Below are 26,230 nucleotides of genomic sequence, written 5' to 3' on the forward strand. Positions count from 1 at the left end.
AAGCCGAAAACTAAAAGCATCCTATCAAGTAGCGCTTTCGAGTGAAGCCAAAGAGCGAGCAGTAGAAGAGTCGTGATTACGTGCATAGATTCGATTTCAAGCCACTCTTTTGCAGTTCGGTGTTAGGTCTTATGCGAGGCCTTCTGCCTTACGGCAAAGTTGATCTTCTGCCTTAATTACACTTCGGCTTGGATCCAAATCCAAGCTTTCCTCTTTCACAGCTGGGCCTTCTGCCTTGCTCACACTTCGCCAATTCAATTTACTTGGTCATGGTCAATTCCAAGCTCTTTTCTTTTCTTTTCTGTATGAAAACAACCTCGCTGAGACCCTTAAATATCGAGCCCTATGCGAAGCTAGGCTGATAGAAAACTGTCCCATCCCTTCTCTGTATGAAATCCTGGATACGCGCCTGGTTGGGACTAAAAGTAAAAATGTACAACTGCCTATCAAATTGCGTTTTTTATATCGAAAAAGATATGATAAAGGTGATATCCGGGTGGCGACTGCAGCAGCATTACTCTGTTGCAACGTTACTGCTGCAGCACTGTCAATTTTCGTGATAAAATGATGTGACTGATTTCCATTCTCAGCTGTAATGCGGCAATGAACGTCACTCAATTTACCATAAAAAAAAAATGTAATCTTGATGACCCTAGGGAGAGGGGACACCATGGTCTAGAAATGCTTATGGCATCAAAATATCTTTATCCGGCACTGGTCGTTTGCGGCGTCGACTCGCATTTTATACGCATTACCATTGCCTTCCCGAAAAAAAAACGAATCATTCGCGAAAGTCTCGCAACGCATTGAGGTTACAAGGGTTGAGGGTGGGGTCTTCCTCAGGAGTCTGAAGAAGACCACGGTGAGTGGCGCTCTAGCCAGGCAGGCTGCTTCGCTTTCGCTCGCGCTTACTGTATCGTCCGATATACACCTACTACTCTGTCTGTGTCTGATGACACTCCTCGGCACGGAGTGAAACATGTCGAGCGTTTACTTAAAATACGTGAGCGACCCGTTTTTGATATATTGAATACTACTCTGTCGTATAAATCACGTGTAAAATTTGAATAAGGGCGAAAGAAAACTACTTATTGATTTTGGAGTGTAGTTTTATTTAGTGGTACCTAATTGTAAAATATTTTATCTGGACTACAGTCCTCTAGCATATCCATCTGTCAACTTTACTTCAAGTTCCGCCTCCAGGGGAGAGGGAGAGAAATTATGATTTGAAATTAGCCGCTTACTGACACAGACCGAATTCCACGCGGGCGGAACCGCGGGCACAGCTAGTTTGAAAAACTTTATTTTTTAACTTTCTCATTTACCCCCCAAAAGTGGCCCCCATGTTTAAAATTCATTTGTTTACGTTACATGTCCATTTTTGGGTCACTAATTTACATATGTGTTCCAAATTTCAACTTAATTAGTACAATAGTTTCCGAGAAAATAGGCTGTGACAGGCGGACAGACAGACGCACGAGTGATCCTATAAGGGTTCCGTTTTTTCCTTTTGAGTTACGGAACCCTAAAAAAAACAGTAATTAGAAGTTTCTCGTTTGTTATATAAGTTATAGGCTGGCTTTCGTAAAACGTACCCCTGGGCGCCTTTATTGCAAAATAAGAAAAATTAAATTTGAACGTTACAACATCTTTAATAAGACAATAGGGTAGCCCGCTATTGAATCCGATAGTTGGCTTCTAAGTAATTGAAGCTCGCAGTAGATTGAACTACATCATGGTCTAATAAAACATGGTCTTCTATTCCCAGAGTGACACGGGCCTACGTCACAATAACATTGCCACTTTATTTCAACATAACATGTTACATGGGTACATTATAGCTATGGTTAATAAGTTAAAATATTTCTTTATAATTTTATAATTTTCATTTATATGTATTTTATCTTAGATTTTACAATAACACGTCATTTTTAATTATTCGTTAGCATTATCTTCCGATTCACGAAAGAAATTTCAGACGTTCGGGTAATTCTGTTTACATTACTGGCAACACAGGATAGCGCTGTCACATTTGACAATTCGGATCTAGATAACTTCATGCCCTGACCGTCATCCTTGTCGAACGCGTGTTAATTGTTATTTCCTTCTCGCTCAGTGTCAGCAGTCGCAGTGTTTTCCAAACTTTTCACGTCGTAAGCTTGGTAATTAATGTGTAACTGCGAATTAGTTTTTCAAACGTTTGTCTTGTATAGATAAATAAAGTTTAATTTAATACATTAGATTTCTTTTATTTTACTATGTTTCTACATGAATAACTTAAAATTAATGCCGTTAAAATAATTTTCATCGTTGGTTAAAATTCTCCCACATTTTAAAGTTTGAGAACCTGTAAACAGCATGATGACGTCGGCCCGTGTCAGTTAGGTCATACGCGAATCTCGGAATAGAGTACCAGGCGGAGTATATTATTATACCATGGAACTACATTAGGTATGTCGAGGAAAAGAAACAACAATAATTCCGCACCATCTTCTGCCTACAAGTAAATAGTATATTGATCATTATTCAACGGATATGATGAGGTAGTAGTAGAAATACGAGTAAATAAAACATTTTAAGTAATTGTATTATATGTTCTTTATTTAGGTTTGCCAACAGCGGTTATAATCTTACATTATTAGGTATACTTTTAAGATTCAGATACCTACTTTTATTATTTTATACTTATTGCACAGATAGGTATTTAATTATAGGCAAACACAACTTATGTAAACTTAAACAAACTTAACATCAAGTGAAACAGGAGACGTAAACATCGAAATTCGGGTACTTACTAAGTACATAGATCCAAAAATAATAAGTGGTACATTTGTTCTTCAACGTAATAACAAAAATAACCGTCATCGGGAAACAACATGCTTATAACACAATAACATAGAGTGACTCAGACTTTGGTGTTAGTCTGGAGTCTAATCAATGACTCCAAGTAAGGATGACTCAGGCTAGACCGGACCGCACCCGGGCCGAGGCGTCTGACATGTCATTTTCTATGACGGCTGATCGGTGATCACGTGGTGCTTTCCATAGAAAAAAAGGCGCCGGAAGCTCCAGCCCGGTCTAGCGTGAGTAATCCTGTATGTGTATTGTCAATAAAACGAGATACTTGCGGATTTATAACTTATCTTATTCCTGAATAGTAGACAGGTAACCTGATTTGCTGATGTAGAAAATGGAAACGGAATACTATAGACATCCTAAATCCAACCCGAGAGAGCTTTAGCGGTTTTCATTAAAATGATTAAGAAATACAGGTGTATTCGAAGGCTGAACGGATTTCGATAGGCATCTCGACATTTATCCTTATAAACGAGATGGTAGATCGGTGGCTTAATTTTAATACTCCTTTCTATAATATTAAATTTACAAGCGGAAAAAACAAAGTAGGTACTTATATAGGTACCTAAGTCCATGTAACTACTCTGTTTTGTTTACATATACATTTATCTCATTTACATTAAATTTATTCACATTTATCTCTAAAATATTCTAGATAATTCACTGTATAATAATCCGAGAAGCTTCAAATCTTATACTAATATTTTACTGATAATGATATCTAGTTCACTGACTGAAGTATGAATCTTAAAACACCCTGACAAGAAATAATAGTACATAGTCAATTAGGTTTGTACCTTTGAGGATAATTCTTATGTGGATGGTACTCGTACTCGTACTCTCGTAGGTACTGGTTGTACCGGTTTATTTTACTCGCAGACATTTTTCCAATATTTATATTCAGTCTCGTCGGGTGAGAATACATTTGTGCCATACGCCACTTACATTGATTTGCAGGAAAGCGAAAAGAAGCAAAAAACATATTTTTCGGAAGGTTTTACATTTAGGAAATATAGAAGTATTATCATTTAGGCACATATGTTTACTATTTATAGTACCATACAAATATTGTGGTAGTCATGAAATAAAAGCATTTTTATTATTGTCATATAAGTGAGGCTTTTGTCATAAAATATCTTGCCCGCATTTCACGTATATTAATGATACTGATGTGCCACTGGAAATTTACACTTATCGGAAATATTTGTACCTAATGAGTAAATTACCGAAGGCAACCATTTACCCTGTATCATTCCAAAAGCAAGTAAACTTAAATTTATACTGACATATGCACCGTCAATAGCGAATTGCAATTTGTAGTAATGTCCTCTGAAAATGTACACTTCTCGGAAATATTCGTAACGAGCAAATTAATTAGGAAGATAACCATTTTCCCAATAACGTTCCCAATGTAAATTAACGTTGATTGTATACTGACAGATACCGATATGACCGTAATGTCGTACGCGCAATTAAATTTATGAAGTTTTCGTAATACAACACTAAGTTGAACATTAGACAATTTTAGGGGTTCCAGGTTGCGTTCGGAAGTTTCCCGAGTTGGATATTTATTTGAACGTCACCTACTTGCATCGTCATGATAAGATATGAAGATTTTCCTGTTGAAATTTTCAATTCAAAGGTTACCCTTAAACTTAAATACCTATATGTATTACCGAGCATATTACCAGAAAATTACCCATCTCGAGGAAAATCCCCGTAACGGCACATCACTAAATTCAATAGTATAGACACATGGCGTACACAGACCATATTACGGTTCAATTACTTACGGCGGTTCAATTAGTATTTTCTAAAGACGGCCTTGTGCGGTTCGTGTATTGGATTACGGGCCCATAGAAGTTCCACATAATCAATTGAAAATTAAATTACCTACCTCGGTAAATTGAACGCTGTTTTGTAAAAAAGTTAGGTAATTTTTTACTACTACTACCGTAAAATGGGGTGAGTAGGGTCAAAACTGAAATTCAAACCTCGATAACATTTTATTTTTACATATGAAAACTGAATGGTGTATATAATAAGTGTTCCCGACGTTTGTATTTTAGTTTTTATTTTATTTTGGGTAGTTTCATTTCATAACTTTCACGATAAAGAGGAAAACCCACCTCACCCCGTAGTGCCTCGTATTTGGGGTGAGAGGGGTTTTCATACAAAGGTGATTTTGGAAGATTGTTGGATCGATTTTTTTTAGTAGGTAGGTAAGGTACATACTTCATTATACTCCTATATCTCCTAAGTATCACGACACGATTTTAATTTAATACATACAGTTTATTTTGAGCACACAATCATCCTTGTGAAACCCAATGAATATTAAAAGTCCTTTTCAGGATGAAGATCTTGCTCATATTGTAACCCATTGGGCTACTTTCTATTATTTATTTTTAGAAACCTCGGTATCCAAAATGAACCTAAAAGGAACATTTTAGATCCCTTGGTCACGGAACCAAAATGTACCCTCCCCACTTATATATAATTATATAAATACCCCCTTAATAAATACATATAATAAACCCCCCCTTAATAATTACCCCTATAATCACAAGAGAAACTCTGCCATGTCCTAAACCATGAGTAAATGATATCAATCACGACAGAGTCCCGCCCTGCAACCAGCACAAGCACGTACCAATGCACCGAAATAGATAAATATATTTAAGCGGGGACCTAGCCTCAATTACTGCCGACATCAGTGGGCCCAGATTACTCCGGCTGACGCGCACGTGACGTCCCCACATCCATCTAAACAGCTGGACTTTGAGACCAGTGAGATGCTCATCCCTTGTGCAAGTATAAAAGGGAATGCCAAGCTCTCTCACACTTGGAGCAAAAGACTCCTAACCATCCAATCCTTTGACACCGTTAGGCGGAGTGAATGCTTAGCTGGACAAACTGTCAGTCCAAACAATGATCTGGCTTTAAAAAAAGCAAAAAGACTCTTTAGGAAGGTATGAGAATATCTAAGTTTACTTTTACAAAAAGAACCCCACGCAAAATAAAACAAAACCATGAAATTCCCTTAAACACTGCCATTCTGAATCCACGCTTTGTAACGGTATTGTACCCCCAAAGCTGAACCCAGAAACACAGTACCCACAGAAAACTTCACGATAAAACCCACACACAAGAAAGCAAAGAAACTCCGCCATAGTCCTAACTTAATTCCACAAAGATAGATATTATCTTCGTACAATCAAGCACAGACACACAATCTCCAAGCTTAAATTTACTAGGATAATTCCAGGTAAACCCAAACACAGAAAAAGTAGCAGAGAAACTTCACCCACCAGCGTTATGTACGCCCAAAGCCAGGGACATTGCTAGCCAAAGATTAGAGAATGAATAAGTCCGTAAGCAAGGCCCGCTCAGCCTTATATAATATCCAAATGGCGACAAACATTTCAACGCTTCAAGAAGAAGAGTCATATATCCCCGTTTGTTTACTATTCGAAAGTGCTTATTCCCTGCATATTAATACTCATAATCGTTTAATGTTAGCAAGGTGGAGGCTATCAATGCAGTCATAAAAATAGCGACATGATCCTCTTAGAAGTAAAGATCTTAAATCCTTGTTTGTTTACTAAGTCATATGTCCCACTCATTAAGGCTCATAATCTGCCGAACCCAACGGAACCATACCCGAACAATACGATCATAAAACTGGCGACAGTATTCGAAATTCAAATATTTAAATCCTATTTTGTTTACATAAGCCTTATGTCCTACACTTTAACGTTCATAATCTATTAATGCTGATGAAGCTATTTTTCAACGATACCTACGCACACTAAAGCAACCAAAAGTATGTTTGAGTTAACATCTTTCCCTTTATGATTCCAAATATTGCGTCCGTACTGAGGTATTTCATGTTTATTTGTATAATAATGTATTAAACATATAATAGAAGTTAATTATTTAATCATTGTAACCTTTTATCTACCTCACGCTTTTTGAATTTTGCGGTTTAAAACGATATCAGAACGTCACCGCGCCTATTCCTGTCAAAGTCAATGTAAACAACCTTACAACATTTGTTTTCCTAAGCAAATTCTTGTTATTATTTTGTTTTTACTAAGTTAATTAGCAATTAATTTAATCGTGGATACATATGATAAAGACTAGACTATGAAATCAAGTGCTTCGAGTTACCATCGTTTAGATCTTTCAATGAAAATCAAGAACGTAAACCCACGACCGGCAAGAACCTATCAGATGAGCTTTCATTTTCCGCTATAAATGTAAGTTTTATATTGATAAATGAGCTTAATATTACGTAATAGGTATATGGCCAGTTACAATATTCCACTTGTATTTCAAGTATATTAAAGATTGAGATACCGTATTTTATATTTAACTTATTACTACCAGTTTTAAATAAACACCTAAGTAATATAAAAGTTGACTTAGTACTAGGCATATTTTGCGCAAGCAATAAATTTAATTTAAAAGGCCCATTTGTTTTGCCTTCCACACTTACCCACCACAGTTTGGCTAGGTTAAAGTTGAAATGACAACTAATTCAAATACCTAGTTTCTCCCACCCGTATTTTCGCTGAACTACGATAGTCGATAGGGGACGCACCGATGCGTTCGCAACACGATTTTGCCTTTGCCTTCGTTATAGACATTGCCTTTCAATACGCGCCTCACTGTCCCAGCTCATGGTCCACGTACTATGTGTGGCTCACAGAGGTTGCAGGCCGATTAAATAATGTTCTGGGCACTGAAGATAGGCATGGATGATGGTGCGAATCTGCCGTCAAATATCGATGTGTAGTTATCAACGCATACATGTACCGTTTACGATAAACCGTGGTTTGTAACCGCTTACATAGTTTTTACACATCTAAAACGTCCAGAAGTAGCAGTTTGACCTCATTTGTGTTATATGTTTGACGTGGTTTAACGCCAATGTCTGTTTGTCTGTGAGTGGCATCGTAGCTCTGCAACAGATGGCCCGATTTCGATGCGGTATTTTTACTTGAAAGCGACTTCCCTGCGGTGGTTTTTAGCTATCTTTTCCAAAATGATGTATATATGTAGGTAAGGAATTTTTGACATAAAATTGTTTTTTTTTTGTTGGCATAATGCGTATGGGGCATTTAAAATGTTTATTTATCTTCTTCTTCTTTATTGAGTAGCTGCTTCTAGTATTGAGTAGCTTCGTGAACTCCCTTAAGCTATTTTTTTTTTCGTTTCAAATTCAAAACTACTAGGCACTAAACAAAATGAGTAGGTACCCTAATCATCGCTGCCCCTCCAATGCGCATCAAAAAGTTAAAGCAATATTCTGCCTAAAAAGATCACAATTGTAAGACAATAATATCTTAAGCTTTGTGTCCTTGGAAGGTAACGATGCTAATGGTTCTCTATCCGATTGTGAGTCGACAGGGGAGGCCCTAAGCTGCTATATTACAATTTATGGTCTTTGACTTGCGCAAAGTGCTAATTAGGTATAATTACCTTAATATTAACGTTGCTGTTGTATGTACATTCAGCAGCAGATGGGTATACGGTTGCGCAAAACATTAAAATATAATATTTACTGATAATATATTCAACATACATTTTACCCGGAAATAGGTCCTTAGGTAAATTGAAAAAATATTAATCGCGGTTAGTAATTTATAAGAAAGTTAGCACTTACACTAACTTGACTAACTAATAAATGTGTAAATCGGGTCTAAGGCGAATCCAAATCATGGTCTTTTACAATTTGTAGATAAATATTCTGATTAATGATAATTACCAACCTCATTACTCGTTACAGAATGGTGTCAAAGGAAGGACAAAATTTTCAAAACAGAAACTTAGTTGTGACCTGTGGGTCACAGGCTAAAATAATTGTAAGCGATAAAATTCAAGTATAAACTAAATAGAAAAAAGGATTTTTGAACTACACCTATGTACCTACACAAAATCAAAAAGGTAAACACTTACTATCAGTTTTCAATGTCTACTTACCTATGGCAAAAAATCTTTAGCTACGGCGCTCTGATACACATTGATATTGAAGATTCCTTATTTACTGCTTCCCCTATTCGAAGATGAATTGTTACCGATTTCTAGAAAACAAAAGGTATAAAAACTGCATCCGAAAACACAAAATTTATACCTTACAACATGACCTTACATGATCATGATACCTATGAGTAAAATCCAGAGCCTGGTTATACATTTTCATTACAAACAGATCCAATCCACTCATCATTATCAGTAGCAGCATGAACCACATTCATTTGAATCTCGATTATTGGCACCGCTCCGCACAATGGCGGAATCTGACCTAAGCGTCCCATTCAGGAACTTGGCACTTGATACTAATTAAATTATAATTTCCAACCATATAGTTATTATTACCAATATAATTAATATCTGTCCGTTCGCATAAAAAAATCTTACATATTGATTTTTCAGGTATGTTATTGAGTTTACATCCAGATCTAGCAAATGCACCACAGTTGCGCGCATGTTTGCTTTAGATTGCACGTCTATTTAGAGCAACTTACCTACATGTATGACGATCTGCGAAAGACTGCAGGCAGATGCTGGATGCGGCAAACTGAGGACAGGGCGCTATGGCGCTCTTTAGGGGAGGGCTATGTCCAGCAGTGGACTACTATAGCCGGATGATGATGATGACCTACATGTATTTAGTCACTCGCAATACAATCCCTAGACCTGGACGCACCTATAGTCAAGCAAATAACCGACACTTCTTATAAATACGTTTATTTTTTATTTAACTATCTCTTTGCTGCTTCTATTTTTTTTCATGGTTTCAATTTGTTACGCTCTGGGACAGTGTAAGTATGCGTGCGAATGGAATACACTAAGATTATATTGGTATTAAAGTTCACACATATGAATTCCTCTCCCGGTTGCCGGATTAGAGATCACACAAAGCCTTTCCAGTTCCTATTCGTTCTGTTAGCTTGTATGTCTACATACGTACCTATGGTATAGCTATGTATTTGCCAATTTCGGAACGGAAACGTTCTCTAATGTAGATTCTGACAGTAGGTATCGCCAAGACAAACTTGACTGCTGTCCTGATTGCTCTTGATTTATTTTAACCCATTTAACTATCAGGGTAACGTATGGGTATGCCGCCTTTAAGTCAATGTATGACATTGAACTTTAATGGAATGGAATGGAACTTTACCTTAATGATAATTTTCGTCTCCTATAAATACATATATGTATGTTCCCGGTAAAGAGTTCAAAGCACTTAGCACCTAAATAAAAAAAAATTAACTGTTTGTTTTATTATTTATAAGGATGTTTTTCATAAAAAATATTCCAACACACGTTATGATAAGATAACAGCATCGCTCTAAGAACAAGGGTATATTAATCATTGACATAGATATCTAGACACTGGCTTTACGGGCAATAATAATGAGGCATGACAGGGGCCAGTACAGCGGTGTGACACCGCTACAACGCGATTGGTTGATGAGTTCGCATTACGCACGCGATTGGTCGATGAGTTCGCATTACTGCACGATTGGCTGGAATTCGTGAGTAACACCGCTGAACTAGTACAATTTTTAGTGCCCGTAACGCCCATCCTTAGATATTATACGTCAATGATATTAATATACTAAGAGAAGTGACATTAAGATATGGCGCGGCGCGAAACTTACGACGGAAGATATTTACGGCTATTGCGCTTTATCTCAATAACTCTGAAAATATGTGTCGTTTCCCGGCAAAAAGTCCCACTTATATATAAATTTAAAATTAATTAAAATTCGATATGTTTCAGTGATTTTTTTTCTATCGAGCAAACTTTAAAGTTAAGGTTTTGGTTAGAGTTTACCCTTGCAAATAAAATTTAGATTCCGTGTGTTTTTTTTTCATGACAGTTGCCGTTGTAAAATGTGTAACAATTCAATATAAAAACTACTGCCTATTTTGCGTTGAATCCTAAGTTTTTTTTGGCATGGCAACAGAAGCAGAATCTCCTAAGTTTATTTCAAACTATAAGTAGGTATTGTTATAAATGTTTGCGTGGCCATAAGCTAGGAATTGATTATATTTTAGACACCTGATCCGTAATATAAGTTCCAAACTTCGACAAACTATCCTCTTGACCCCTAATTATGAACATCTGTTAATTACTTCAAGGGTTAAAACTGTAAGTAAGTGTAATTGTGTAATTTCTCTATATTTTGGATTGTTGTCGAATATCGTAAGTTACTGTTACAGCCTCTTACACTGAAGGAGATGCCAAGGGTAATTGTACGTTTAATAAGACATTTTAAAAAGTGTGACGTGCATAAGAAAACACACTGCCAAGTTTAGGGTTAAGAATATTCGTTTTCGTGCACCACAAAATGAAGTAAAAATAGCATATAACAACCATAGCCATAGCTATGCCCCTTCGTTTGACTTTTTTAGTTTTATTTATATTATTATCTATGAGAGTTACGCGCGAAAAAGTTAAGTTAGGTTAGTAACTCTTAGGTAATAATTAAAAAATCGAAAACGATCAAACGAACGGGTATATTCCATAATGGGGACTAAGTATGGATGGATAAATAATCGTCTACTATCCTATTAACTTTTAACAATGTAATTTAATCTTGCAAGCTGATGTTAACCTACTTCTAACACTTTGTAATAATGAAAAATTAAAAAAAAAATACTAAATCTAAATACTTTCCAAATTGATTTCTTTGGGTTAGATATGAGGATATTGGGTATTATTTGAGGAATAATTTACAAAAAATAATTCAACGGCATCGTATCTGGAGGAGCCCAAACTTGGTATGTTTTGAAAATTATTTTAATTTTAATTGAATACAAGTGACTGAAATGTAATAATGTGTTATATTTTTAGAACCGGCTCCGAATGCCCTTTCATTTAATACCACACAAAAAAAATTTAACGTCATAACTCCTTTCCGTTTTTTTTTATTCTTTGGTGCTACGGGTCAAATTGATTCAAATGGTCTAAAGATTAATCGTGCCGATTTTCATACCTTCAACACCATTTGCAGCTGATTTTGGTCAACCGCTAGTATAAGTATATACAGTACAATAGGTACAGATGGCAATACAATGGTATAATAATATACTCCGCCTGGTTCTCCATTCCGAGATTCGCGTATGACCTAACTGACACGCGCCTACGTCATCATGCTGTTTACAGGTTCTCAAACTTTGAAATGTGGGAGAATTTTAACCAACGGTGAAAATTATTTTAACGGCATTAATTTTAAGTTATTCATGTAGAAACATAGTAAAATAAAACAAATCTAATGTATTAAATTAAACTTTATTTATCTACGAACAAACGTTTAAAAAACTAATTCACAGTTACACATTAATTACCAAGCTTACGACGTGAAAAGTTTGGAAAACACTGCGACTGCTGACACTGAGCGAGAAGGAAATAACAATTAACACGCGTTCGACAAGGATGACGGTCAGGGCATGAAGTTATCTAGATCCGAATTGTCAAATGTGCACAGCGCTATCCTGTGTTGCCAGTAGTATAAACAGAATTACCCGAAAGTCTGAAATTTCTTTCGTGATTCGGAAGATATTGCTAACGAGTAATTAAAAATGACGTGTTATTGTAAAATTTAAGCTAAAATACATATAAATGAAAATTATAAAATTATAAAGAAATATTTTAACTTATTAACCATAGGTATAATGTACCCATGTAACATGTTATGTTGAAATAAAGTGGCAATGTTATTGTGACGTAGGCCCGTGTCACTCTGGGAATGGAAGACCATGTTTTATTAGACCATGGGCAATACTATACTGTGGTACCAAGTAGGCACAGTCAGTGACAGTTAAGTGTGTTTTTAAAAATGTATGTTTTTATCAGAATTTATTCTATTTTATTTTCATTTATGTTATAAATATTATATTTAGAGTCCGATTTCGTTATTTATAACCAAAATTATGTTTCTTTTATTATAAATTATTGTCTTACCGATTCCTCTTTTTTATTTCTTTTTTGAAGTGAAAACTTCTTTAGCGGCGCTGTACACTTTTTGTGATGGGGAAAAATGTTAAACTCGCAACAGGTCACGTGACCGTAAGATTCGTAAGACGTAAGACGGACACGTGACCTGATCGAAAAACTGTTACAATGTCATTGAAATTTTCACTTCTGCCGGCACTCCCGGAGTATAACCCTTTGTTTATTTTTACCTACTCGTTGCCCGCTATTGCATTGTTATCGGAGGAGCAAGCGCGTGCTTGATTAACTACTCTAAGGCCAAGCGCGCACTACGATTTTTTGTCGTGCGATAATTTTGTCGCAGAAATGCAACGTAGGTATGTGTTTATGTGTCGGTGCGCGCACATGCGACAAGAAAATATGTATTACAGCGCGATTTTAAAATCGTGTCGCAAAATTTTAAATCGCAGTGCGCGCAGGCTCTAACAAACTACCTAATTGAACTTATCCCCTTTGATCTTTGTCGAACTTACAAATAAATAAATAAATATTATAGGACATTCCTACACAGATTGACCAAGTCCCACAGTAAGCTCAAGAAGGCTTGTGTTGTGGATAGACAACGATATATATAATATATAAATACTTAAATACATAGAAAACAACCATGACTCAGGAACAAATATCTGTGTCATCGCACAATTAAATGCCCTTACCGGGATTCGAACCCAGGACCATCGGCTTCACAGACAGGGTCACTACCCACTAGGCCAGACTGGACTTACAAGCCACTTTCGCCAACTTTTCTTATCATCTACGACTTAAACATTTACAGTGAGTTGTGTATTTGAGTTCAGTTTGGTGAAGAAGTAGCTTCTTAGCAGTGACATTTAAATTGATCTCCAAGTATACATATAGGGGATTTATACAAACCAAAAACATACTTAAATAATAACAAACTTACAAAAAGATTTAACCTAAAATTAAAACTACCTACTAAAATAAATAAAACAGAATATCCATGAGTGACCGAGGATAGATCACCCAGGTCCGATGCGGAAGGATTCCCATAAGGCTGACTGCGTTCCCCCATTGCAACACTATGCCGATCCGTTGGGAGAGGAACGAGACAGCCCTACACCCCGGTGATCTCGATGATTTTTTTATGTCTGTCCAATTGGCCATACTTACTCTGAGAGGTGAGGAAAGCTGTTCAATATACTAATATTGAACAGCTTTCCTATGGAACCCACACTAAAATCACAAAAATTAATCTGCTAGGTATTCGATAGGAAAAATTGACTTATGGGCTGCAATATTTTTTTTTTTCGCGTGTTCTTGGTTGGTCCCATATGAAAACTTGTTCAGTATGCCCTACATAATTACATATTCACCATTCACTCACAGAGTTGTCAAACATAACCACCTTGTATATCTTTCATTTGTCCACATTACACCATTTGGCGTTCGGTTTCCTATCCCGCTGTTTCCGGATATCCGGTTGACCGCGAAACGCCATTTATCAATATAAGAACGGATATGATGGTCGTATTTGTCTACGTGACAGCATAAAGACAGTGTATGTCTCTTTCAATAGCGTTATTTTCAAAAGTGACACTAATTAATACCTAACTCGCGTGGATAAAATACAACTGCAGACACCCCTGTCTGTGTCCCCATACGTTACAGACTAATGAGACGTCTTGTACGATATTTGTAAAGAATTGAAAAGATTGATCCCTGCGGCGTAGTTTGGCGTCTCATCTTTTTAGTACAATTTTATTAACAGGAGACATTTTCGCGGGCTTTGGGCGCTCTAAAAAATGCTATTCGGGTACTTTGGCTGCACGAAAACGTGATTTATTGCCATTTACTTAGTATATTAGTCATAATTGTATTTCAGTTTAATATTTACATGTACTTATTTGTTTTAACTATTCCAACACTGCCAACGTTTGAAGCCAGGACAAAACCCACAAGTACTCTCATTACTCACAAACATTAACATGTATAAAGGGCGCCATACTGCCAAGTTCCACGGATAACGAACATTTCGCTTGCCAAGACATTGACAGACGAAGATATGATCTTTGATTTGAGACCGACAAGGTAAGCAAACGATACCGACGTCAGGAATCGACGGGTGGACGAAAATGCGGATACGAAATAATTATGCTCGGCCTCGGAGTCTCCGTAAATCAGTTTTGTAATCTGAACTCCATCTTTAAGTACATGCAGTTTCTGCCTATGTACTAGGTACATATATGAGATAAAAATATATTATATACGTAACGAAGCTACCTAACATTCATACTAACTACGGTATGATTTCGATTTTAACCCTTATCTTGGCATTGTAACACCCGTGATACATGGAACTTTAAAAAATCTAGCAGGTTCACTTTATTATCTAACAAAATAATTCTGCCGTAAATGTCGAGCTTCCCTCCTTTATGATAGAAAAAAAATAATGGACACAAGTGTCATTTTAAATTAATTAGTAATAATCAACTTGGCGCCGCGGAAACAACAGATTTCGTTTCGTACTGAAACTTTGCCACTTATTTTTTAGATAAGTATATATTTTTCCATAATCTACATTTTGATGCATTTACTATTTGTTAGGGCATAAATATTTACATTGCGGTTTAATTTAAAAACATTTAATACACAGAATATTTACATGAAACTGTTATGTATTATATTTGATACATTGCCAAGAACTCAGAAATATACATATCAAAAGGATTGTATTACATTTAATACATTGCGAAGTTGTCGTCAAAATAGGTTTCCATTATTTTTAATTTTTTTTATTTGTGGGGTTACAAAACATGTTTCAAATATGTCATATTAGTTGTCGTATTATTAAGTTATTAATCTTTAATTTTTTAAAGTACTAGATGTTATTTAACTGTATATTCATACGGTGTAGCATTATTGCTACGCCGTAGCCCGTAGCGCGGAAAAATATGTTTATGGCAAAAAATGCCCCCTAACTAAAAAAAAAAATTTTTACTTTCTCATAATTTGTTTACTTTTCCTATTTTATACAACTTTTGGTTGACGAATTTTTTGAAACTTTACGGGATCAAATTTTTCTTCCATGTGTTCAGGTAGTCGTAGATATAATTTATATTTACAGGTGTCAGTCATTTGATGCTTTAGATTGGGTTTAATTAGCAATAAATCATTATTTCTGTTGCATCACATGTTTTATTTTTATTAAAATCCACCTTTTTCTTCTAAAAAGTAGGTAACTAGTTTGTAGAGGAATGGCATTGTATCAAATATGATACGTATGATTTTCCCAAATTGGAAATTCCTGGATTTTTTTCTTTATTTTTTAATAGTCTAGTATGCTCAATAGGTGACCAAAAACTACAAAAATCTTTATATTTAAGATATTTTGAGCCATACCAAGATAAGGGTTAAAAACGTTGGATGCAATTTAAAGCCTATTTTATACGACATCAAGTCCCATTTTAATGGTAATGGGACTATGGGACTATTGGATAATGGGATAATAAAACCCTAAAGTTTGAATCGTTAAACTTAATAGCAAATGTGTCGACATTATTAAATCTACCTACGACAATTAGTTCTAACGTTTTTTGCAAAGCGGGATTACAGCATTCATATTATTAGGGAATATCGAAAAAATTGCACAAAGATTTCCACAAGTTTTGCCATCTGACTTTCTTAACCAGAAGGGAAACTGGGACTTATAGGGATTAAGTAAAACATCGTGTGGACCGGTCAGGAAGTTTTCCTTAAACATCCATCATAAATCTGTTACATTTCTCTTAGCTGACCTAAAAGTCACACAGTTGTTTATGCTACAGATAGATAAAAATCCTTTCCGATACCGCGCTTGCCTCAAGTGGCCGTAGGAGCCATCGCAATGATAATTTTGTGCTTTGTGTATTACGCTTATGTCATACATAGTATACACACCCGAATATGTACAGTCATTCTCCTTTGAGATTACTAGTTTCAGTTTCCAAATTATAATATGAATTTTTTAACATAAATTTTATTAAACTGTACAAAAGCAATCAGTACCGAGCGATTTATATTGCCGGGCACTCCGATGTTAGAATATTTGTTATGTATGACGCGAGATTCTAGCTAATATCGTTATAATGACTTACTTGACAAAGTAACAAGTTACTTCATCAAGATTTGTATTTATTATTGTCATATTAGTTTCAGCTCCGATAAGTTTCTTAAAGCGATATTAATTGGACTCGCAAAGTAATAATGTGCTAATCTGCTATTAGCCATTACGAGGGCTTGAACTATATTTGCTTGATGACAGCGTAAGACACAGGTACTTACTTATTGAATATATGTTTTTTAATCATTTATTTACATACAATATATATACAGTGGTACTACTAAACTAAATTAATAACTAGCTTAAATCTAAAATAGGCCCTTGAGGCATTGTACCAAGGATGCTGGCGGCATTTCCTCGCTGTATCGCAATGCTGATACGTTGTGCGAGGTAGCCGCCAGCTCTTCGGTCACCAGTTACGTCAACCAGACGCTTCGCGATTTCTGCGAACAACTTATGCGCGCTGGGACCCCATGGACCTAGCATTTGAATATATGTAGTTATAGTCATATAATATATCATCAAAAGATTTGACTAAGATATCTCAGTTAGTACTTAATGCCGAAGATAAATCAATTAAATTATCCACTTGCATTACATAGTTACAGCTTTAAACTCGGTTATATAGTTAAACATTGACTCAACTGCTCATGATGATTTAGATTTAGATATTTATTCTCATAATATTAGATTACATTATAAATTATGCTAGACTAATCTACATGAATTTATATTATGATCGTCATTCATCACATCACATAATATTATTTAATAGATACAAATAAAAAAATGTCTTACAATAATTAATCTTATGTCAACAATTTATCAATTCATGTCAAAACAAAATACGGGAATAACTAAGTACGAGTATCTCTTAATGATCGTCGTGTTTTAAATAAAAACTATACAACATACACCTAAATACAGTTACAACAGTCCCTTTGTATCAATATTTAATACTGTACCTATCCTCCTGGATCCCTTGGGCATTTACTAAGACATTCACAAAATTTTATTTTTATTTAATAAGACAAGGTTCTGAAAACAAAACAAAACTTTTTTGGGTATTGGGAATTATAATATCACATAACATCAAAAACAACACACAAGTGAAATAAAGAGAATGTAACATTAGGCACTCATAAATAACGTAACGTACCGTACTTATAGGACCACTTAAAGTAAATACATACATGTGGATCCACGGGTCGGGAAACCATTAATAATATATTTTCCCCAGAAAGGAGAGCTAAGAAAAAACCGGAAATAGCATTTTCAAAGAGTATATATAACATTATATTTAGAGGTATAAATTTTTTGAATGTTGTCCTACAAAGCCTTAAGAGGAAAATGGACGATTGGGTCTCCATACAAACTTAAATAGTCCCCATTTTCCTCTCTGGATATTGACATTAAAGAAAATATTAAAAAAAAATTAGATGTTTATTAACTAGGTATAGTTCTGCGCGACTAGCCAGGGAACAAATCAAATTATTTTATGAAATATTTTTTTGATCTGTATTTCAGTTTTTAGCTAATCTATGTCCCTTCGTTTCTTTTATTTTTTTGATTACAGGAGCGTAAAACAAATTACATATAAATTTTTAAAAGCTATAACTATCATAATAATAAAAAAACCGAAAAAATGAAACGAAGAGTCATAGCTATGGTCAATATAGGTATTTTCTATTGTCAATACCCAGGGAGGAATATGAGGATTACGTTTGTATAAAGAAGCAGCATTTTTATAGTTTCGTAACCCATAAAAATGTATGAATGTATGAAAGACCTTTGTACCTTTTAATATTTCTGAAAATACTTTCATCGAGCGGGATGTCTGTGTTGACTCCCTTTTGAGATGGACGGTAAGGACTATATTAATATGTAGGTGGTACCTATACAGGTTATTTTTATTATATACCTGACAATACTCTGACTGGTAAATAAATATATAGGTCACAGGGAACACATTCTACTACGGGGTGTCTTTTATACGTTATAGTATGACAGCTGACACTGTAGCTACATGTGCATCGGTTTTCGGAATGAATATCTAGATTACAATTGTTGACTAATGATAATGGCATGAGCCTAGATTAAATTTTAAGATAAGACAATCTGGAAGGAAATATGACGTTTGCATTACAAGATTGTGCTGGTTGATGTGGAAAATGTCAGTGTTACGCGAGACTGATTTATCGCTGGCGGCCACGCGACCGGGCGGACACCGGACACGACACAATATATCCGCGCCATGTACGTACCTACATGTACCTAAACACGGTGAAAGTGACACAACAGCAACACGGATATATCAAGCGTATAAAATTGTTACAAGATAACGATAATCCGGTTATCAATATATCTGAACGTTCGTCAGTAATCACAGCAGCAATACTTTCCAGATTTATGTTCAAACGTTATGGCTCTAGCGAGCTAAATGCGACTGTCTTGTTCATTTTCAGGGTGAAAGAATATTGTTTACTATAGGGACTAACCTCGGGAAACCGTTAATTCATATTTACTACCCTCGCATTTATGAAACATAAATGCGGGTTTACGAGAAGGTGGAAAGGCTGCAGTATTCCAGCATCGTTCAGTTTATGGGTCACCTTAAATAGAGGTTTAATTATTGGTATACCTGCAGAAAGATTTACAGCGGCGTTTAATTAAAGCCAGGTCAAGTCCGAGCCGGCCACAAACAACGGCTTTTGTTTTTGAGAGGAGTTTTAATGTATTATTGTTCTGGTTTATTTGCTGGCATTGTCTTTGTATTCTTCAAAATTAACCCAAAGCACATATAGCAGGTTGGTTTTATAGGACCGCCAACATTGAAAATCTGCTATATTATACACCGTGTTTTTTGAATTTCATTAATTTCAAAAGTGCATTCCTGAACTTAAATTTCGTTAATTTCATAAGACACCGGTATTCAAATTAACTCCATTTTAAAGATAATCGATGTTTTATTTTTATCTGTTAACAGAGTCGTGACTAACCGAATGCAGCAGTAAATGATTTATAAAATCAGTAAATTATCCGGACTAAACAACGCGCAAAACGTAACAACGATTGATTATTCGTGTCAGGATAGTTAGATAGTAAATTAAAGCGACTGCAACGGAAAACTCAATTAACATCCAACTGGCCCGCAGCTAGTGGTTATCTGTTAAGTTGCAGGAACAATAAACTATACTGAAATAAATATGTTGGCGATCTCGGCAACAATTCAGCGCTGATATTCTCATGACATGCCGAGGATAATGGCTTAAAATATGTAAATTACTTAATTCTAATGTTATTTTGCCTACTATTACTATTATAATATATATTTATTTTACAGAAAGAAACCCAATGATTTATATTTTTATATTAAAAAATATATAACAGTTAATAGGAATCACGTCTTTAGGTCATACTTGGATGAGATGTAAACCTATACTTTAAAGTAGATTATGCTGCAATAAGATGCGTTTTTTAATTACACTGTTACACTGAGGTAAAAATTAAGGCGTAATTTTGGATATATTTCTATCGAAAAAATGTTAAGCATTAGTGTTTCTGCTTTTTTGATTAAACTCGTGTCATATATTCAAGAAAAATATATCCGAAAATCATATTTGATGCCGTGTTTTACAAATCCTATTATTTTACGAACGAAAAAAAATTCTTCCCAATTTACTTAAATACATCAAGGTTCAAATAAAAATAGGAAAATTTTGTTTGGTTAGATTATTGTATAATAGGCCCCTATATGCTGATAGAGATAATCAATTACTCAGTCAGAGGAACTTTAGTAATAAGGTTCCGGTTCGTTCCCTTACGCAACTCTAAAAGAGAACAATGGTCTTTAATAAATAACATTATACCTAGCATTTGGTGGCCAGCTTCTATAAGACCGCGAAGTGATAAAATACCTTAGGGTTAAATTCGCCGGAAGCTGACCTTCTGTATTCATTATCTGTGCCTCATAATCATGATTATATTATAAAGCTAATTAAACCGAAATTAAAGTAATGTTATCATATCTATAGAATTGATGATATTAATTGATGATAGCTTGTATGGATAAATGATTGCAAACATGTTATATCTAATTTTAATGCATTAACTGAAAAGTTGAAAATGTGCGGTGAAAACTTATTTAAATGTAAAGATATTTTTGTAACTTTCAATTGAAAATATTTTTAGAACTTGATTAACCTATACATATTTTACATAATACCTAATTAATTGAAATTTAAAATACACTTATATACCTACTCGTATGAGTCGTATGTTATGACTTAAGGACGACTCACGTTAGACCGGGCCGTGTCCGGCCGGAGCTTCCGGCGCTTAATTTTCTATGACATGACAGGTGATCACGTGATGCTTTCCATAGAAAACGATGCGCCGGAAGCTCCGGCCCGGACACGGCTCGGTCTAACGTGAGTCATCCTTTAGTCACTTTACGATACCTACACACTTTGCATAGTTAAGCCTATATGTGAAAATATTTTCAGGCTGCTGTCAGATGACAGAATATTCCTAGTTCTGTATATCAGTATAGGTACTTCAGCGAAAAATCATATAGGTATAATAGGTACGCAAAAGCGCTACGCAGCGCAGCTTCGATGTTGGAAACGCTGTGATTAGGTGCTCGTTGCACCGGCGCAGAACAAACTAATTAGCTCGTTAGCCCGCGCTGTCTGCAGCCCGATATTTACGTACACGGCGTAACTTAATAAAAGCTTGCACTTTAACGGCTAACAGGCACAATGTTGATGGCAGTAAAACGATTAAATTAAATGCATGCTTCACTTACTTTAGCAACATTCAATAAGGTGCAGTGGGGCAATTTAGACTGCGGGATAATTTAAACTAATCGATATATCTCCATGTATTACATTATTAACTAGAGTGCCATATATGTCCAGATAGCGATATGTCCAGATAGTGTGTCGTGTGTGAATCTAGATAAATAATGTAAAACATGGAAGATATTTCGATTACTTTAAATTATCCCGCAGTCTACATTGTCCTCCTGCACCTTATAGGTTGTGTGGAAGTGCAAAAAACATGTAGGTAGGTAATATGTTAAAAACAAACGGAAATAAAATAGATAATTGTACCTTTTGCATTTAACAATTAAATATCCATTGCTATTCCGAACACATAATAATATTTGGATAATTCATTGCTTTATTGTTTTGTCTGTTCAATCGTTACCTAATCCCAAAACTATACCAGTACTTAATACATGTAAATATTTACGCCGCCGGGGATAATCTTTACTACCATACAAGGTTTATTTTATTACAATCAGTAGCTGTTCAGTATCGTACATTACGGACGTTTGTTGTGGTAAATTTTATTAATGGCCCCTAAGCACCGTCGAGATTTATTCTGGATCCTTTATCGTCCTAATACGGCATTGACAGGCGCATCATAAACGTATTACGACTTCCAGTATAGGACATTGATATTTTATACGAGCTACGATATTAACTCAGTTAATATAGTAGGTAGATGCACACAATATTCTTATGAAGCTTAGGATTTAGCTGGATAACTACCTATAACACATGTTGTAATACTGCTAGCGAGATTCTATTAGAGAATGAATCCGTGTAAATCCTTTAAATTGAAAAAGGAGTATATGAACTTTTAATGGAATTTTGTCCGAGATACGAAGTAAGTAGTAGTAGGTATAGGTAGATCTAGTTAGTATCAATTGGTACCTATATACACCGTGTTTTTTTTGATTTCCGTTAATTTCAAGGGCTGAGCTTAAATCAAGTAACTTTCCCAAAGACACCGATATTCTAATTAACTCCATTTCGAAGATAATCAATATTTTTTTTTTTCCTATAAGGCCTCTATAAGCTTGTACACTTGCCTTAAGGCCGGTTTACATATTGATTAGTGTTTAGAATGAGTTCATACATTTGCTACTAAACTTAAGTAAAATCTCGGTCGATCGATGTTCGAATTGACATTGATATGTCACAGATTTCAATTGTTTGGTTTAGTTAAATGTAATGCCCGTGTTACAACAACGCTATATGCTACATTTAATTACTTTTTAATATTATTTTTTCTGGAAAAAAAAGCAAAAAAAATTTTTTTTTTCAAAATTAACTATGCCATTTTGTTTTCTTAAACGTACTTAACCATACCCCGTAGTTAACGGAATTCAATAAAAACACGGTGTATTTGTGTCATTCATATAGAAGCAAAGTCAGCAACATCCACTTAAACTGAAGAAATAATAACAATCTTAATGTATAACTTATAAGAATAAATTAATAAATTTAGTTGAAGTGGATGTTGCTGACTTTGCTACTATATGACACATATGTAAGTAAGTAAATGAATAATATTCGGTATAAGGAATTAGGAGGCAATGTTCTAAGGGATTACGAAGTAAAATGGCGACCGTTGCAACTGATGACGATCCCTCGTCCCACATTCAGCTTAATTTCGCGGATATCCTACCCACGTTATTCGGGTTACCCGAATCTTGAGCAAAGTTAAATACACAGTATGTGATAAGATAATCCTAATGAGACAAACGTTTAATTTCATATTTCACTATTCTCCGTGACTTAATCCTTCAAGTTTAAATTTAGAAAATATGCTGGAAGACTTAATATTCGAAGTTTGATTAAGTTTCACTAGTTCTTGAACTCACTGCGCACGGGGATTGGACCAACGCTGCTATGACGCCAGTATTATTAAGAGCATCACTTTAAATTATTCCTCCTAGGTATACTTAACTTACCGTGTTCTAAAGGAATAAACAAGCTTGTATTTGAACACAAGCTTTTATTTGAAGTCCCTCGGGACTCGCTACTTTTGTAAAATCACCTAAAAACTCAGGGGATGTTGATGACAGAAAATAATATTTTTTTATCTGATAACCATCTTTAATATCGAAATAAGAAATAACAGAAGACATTATGATAGATGATATTGAGAGTAATACTTTAACGTCACTAAAATGAAATTTCAATGGATTAAAAATAAACGTATTACCTAAATATAGAAAAAGTTAAGAAATTTCCAACCCGCACTAAATTTACGTGCGTGGGGGCACCATTTTCTTCGGAAAGCGTGGGTAACGGTGATGTTTACAAACTTGATGATTATCTACTATTACGTTGATAAACTTTTGTATGCTTAGGTAAGTTTGTTGCTCTATTTGTAGGTACCCTACGTATCAGTTTTTATAGTCAATAAAATGTTAAATTAATTCACTAGTTTTATGAAATAACTTGAAACTTTCATATTTAATATTGCTTTATATCACTTTTAACATAAAATATAATTGTATGATTTACAGAATTAACTAAATCCGTAGCGGATAAAAAATCACAAAACCACTTAGGCAACATTTCTGAAACTTCAATAATATAAAAAACAAACTGCATTTAAATAATTGCGTAGACACACTGGCACCGTCCCACCTCCAACGGACTACTGTAAAAGCGGGCGGAGCGGCGGAAAGCGCCGAAATTCTAAAACGTAACAAATATAAGAGCCTCGGTAGAGAGTACCATTTTGTACGATTTGGAGTTGAAACTCTAGGTCCATGGGGTCCCAGCGCGCATAAGTTGTTCGCAGAAATCGCGAAGCGTCTGGTTGACGTAACTGGTGACCGAAGAGCTGGCGGCTACCTCGCACAACGTATCAGCATTGTATACAGCGAGGAAATGCCGCCAGCATCCTTGGTACAATGCCTCAAGGGCCTATTTTAGATTTAAGCTAGTTATTAATTTAGTAGTACCACTGTATATATATTGTATGTAAATAAATGATTTAAAAAAAAAAAAGCATATTTACAACGGAATTGTTTGTTGCAGGTGGTTGACCGAGTGCGCGAGCGCACGGCGCGGGGGGATGCCGGTGCGCAAGGGGCTGCTGGCGCCCCAGAACACCTTCCTCGACACCATCGCCACGCGCTTCGATGGCACACGTAAGTTACCTTTGAAAGAAGAACTTGGGACTTTTTGCGCCGAATTCGCAGGAGCACGGGCCGGATTAGCGTCGCGGCCGAACTTTAAATGTCGCTGCTTTATACTATCGCCACACGTAAGTGACAAATGTTTGCACAAGTCCAGCGTATGATACCTACGATGGGATGCTGGGCATGCAAAGGGATACTGGCAGTCTAAAACACGTAACATCTTCTTCTTCTTCTTCTTCTTCTTTGTCGTTATACTCTTTGCACAGTGTCGTGGTCAACTGCTGACATCAGGCACAGATGTTGATTGCCGTACGACTACTCGGTTGGAGGTCATTCTGGCAAATGCGTTCAGGAGTCTTACACGTAACATATACCTACGTGGGCAATAAACCTTAATTTTAGGTACATCTCAAAGCGTATGGCTAACGCTATTTAATAATAGGACTGATACCTGTAAAAGCAAGTCCTTTATGGTAATTGTGGTGAATGAATTTAATGATAATTAGTATAAGTATGTAGTATAAAGTATGAACACGAAAAAATCTGATCATGCTAAATCTTTTAAATAAACGTGGATTTTCAAGCAGCATTTTTTTTTAATAATTTGTGGCTATCAAACTACATTATAAAAATACAATCATAATAATAACGTTAGGTTGTTTGTGACTTTCAGCATCATATATTCCACTGTTACCAATATCTTTTTGAACCACGTTTTCATTCGACAGTTAGAAATCTCGATTAAATTATCACATATGTACATAACTGTTGACTCCACGGTTGGCGCGGCAGTCTGTGTTTGCAGAAATAGAAAATCCGTAAATGCACTAGAATTTTCTATTTTCTAAGCCCCGAGTTCAGCCACGGCTAGCAGTTGCCGTCACAATCTCGTAATGCCCCGGCGAGCAATAGCTGCGAACTGCTAGGCTTATTTACAAGGCTAACTGTCCACGTCACAAAAGGAAGACCAGTATAAGTCGAGTCTCTGATAACACTTCTTTGTGTTCAGAGATACTGCAGTGTACAGAGATGAGGCATTTGCGACAACATTCCACTGAAAAAATAGATGGCAGAAGCTGAGCTGTTAAATTCCAGGGTTCAAATGAAAATGCCCAATTTTCATAATAGTTAACGGTGGTTAAGATAGACAACACTCTTTAGTGGATAAAAATTTAGCAATTTTAACTCCATTACCTCATAAGTAGGTACTAAATATTTTCGCATACATGTCTAGGTTAGCGCCATCTGACAAGCAATTTATTAGATTTACGGAAGATTTTCACGTCTCAAACGATTTGATTGAGTACTCGTTCCTCTATGACTACATTTATTATTAATCATCAGAGTCATC

At 35.5% G+C, this 26,230-nt stretch overlaps 1 protein-coding gene across 4 annotated transcripts in view; it reads left to right on the top strand.

Annotated features, from left to right (window-relative positions):
* The window catches only part of LOC134792785 (potassium voltage-gated channel subfamily H member 8-like), a 179,291-nt gene that overhangs the window by 81,298 nt on the left and 71,763 nt on the right, over window positions 1-26,230 (top strand). For 2 of the 4 annotated variants that reach the window (XM_063764124.1, XM_063764125.1), the window contains exons 1-2: window positions 19,003-19,184; window positions 24,776-24,888. In XM_063764124.1, the coding sequence (XP_063620194.1) occupies window positions 19,183-19,184; window positions 24,776-24,888 (115 nt within the window). In that variant the 5' untranslated portion in view covers window positions 19,003-19,182. Of the gene's footprint in view, window positions 1-19,002; window positions 19,185-24,775; window positions 24,889-26,230 lie in introns of those variants that run through there. The other 2 variants (XM_063764122.1, XM_063764123.1) reach the window with 2 other exon arrangements.

The sequence above is a fragment of the Cydia splendana genome, chromosome 8, assembly GCF_910591565.1.
Source record: "Cydia splendana chromosome 8, ilCydSple1.2, whole genome shotgun sequence".
NCBI lineage: Eukaryota > Metazoa > Arthropoda > Insecta > Lepidoptera > Tortricidae > Cydia > Cydia splendana.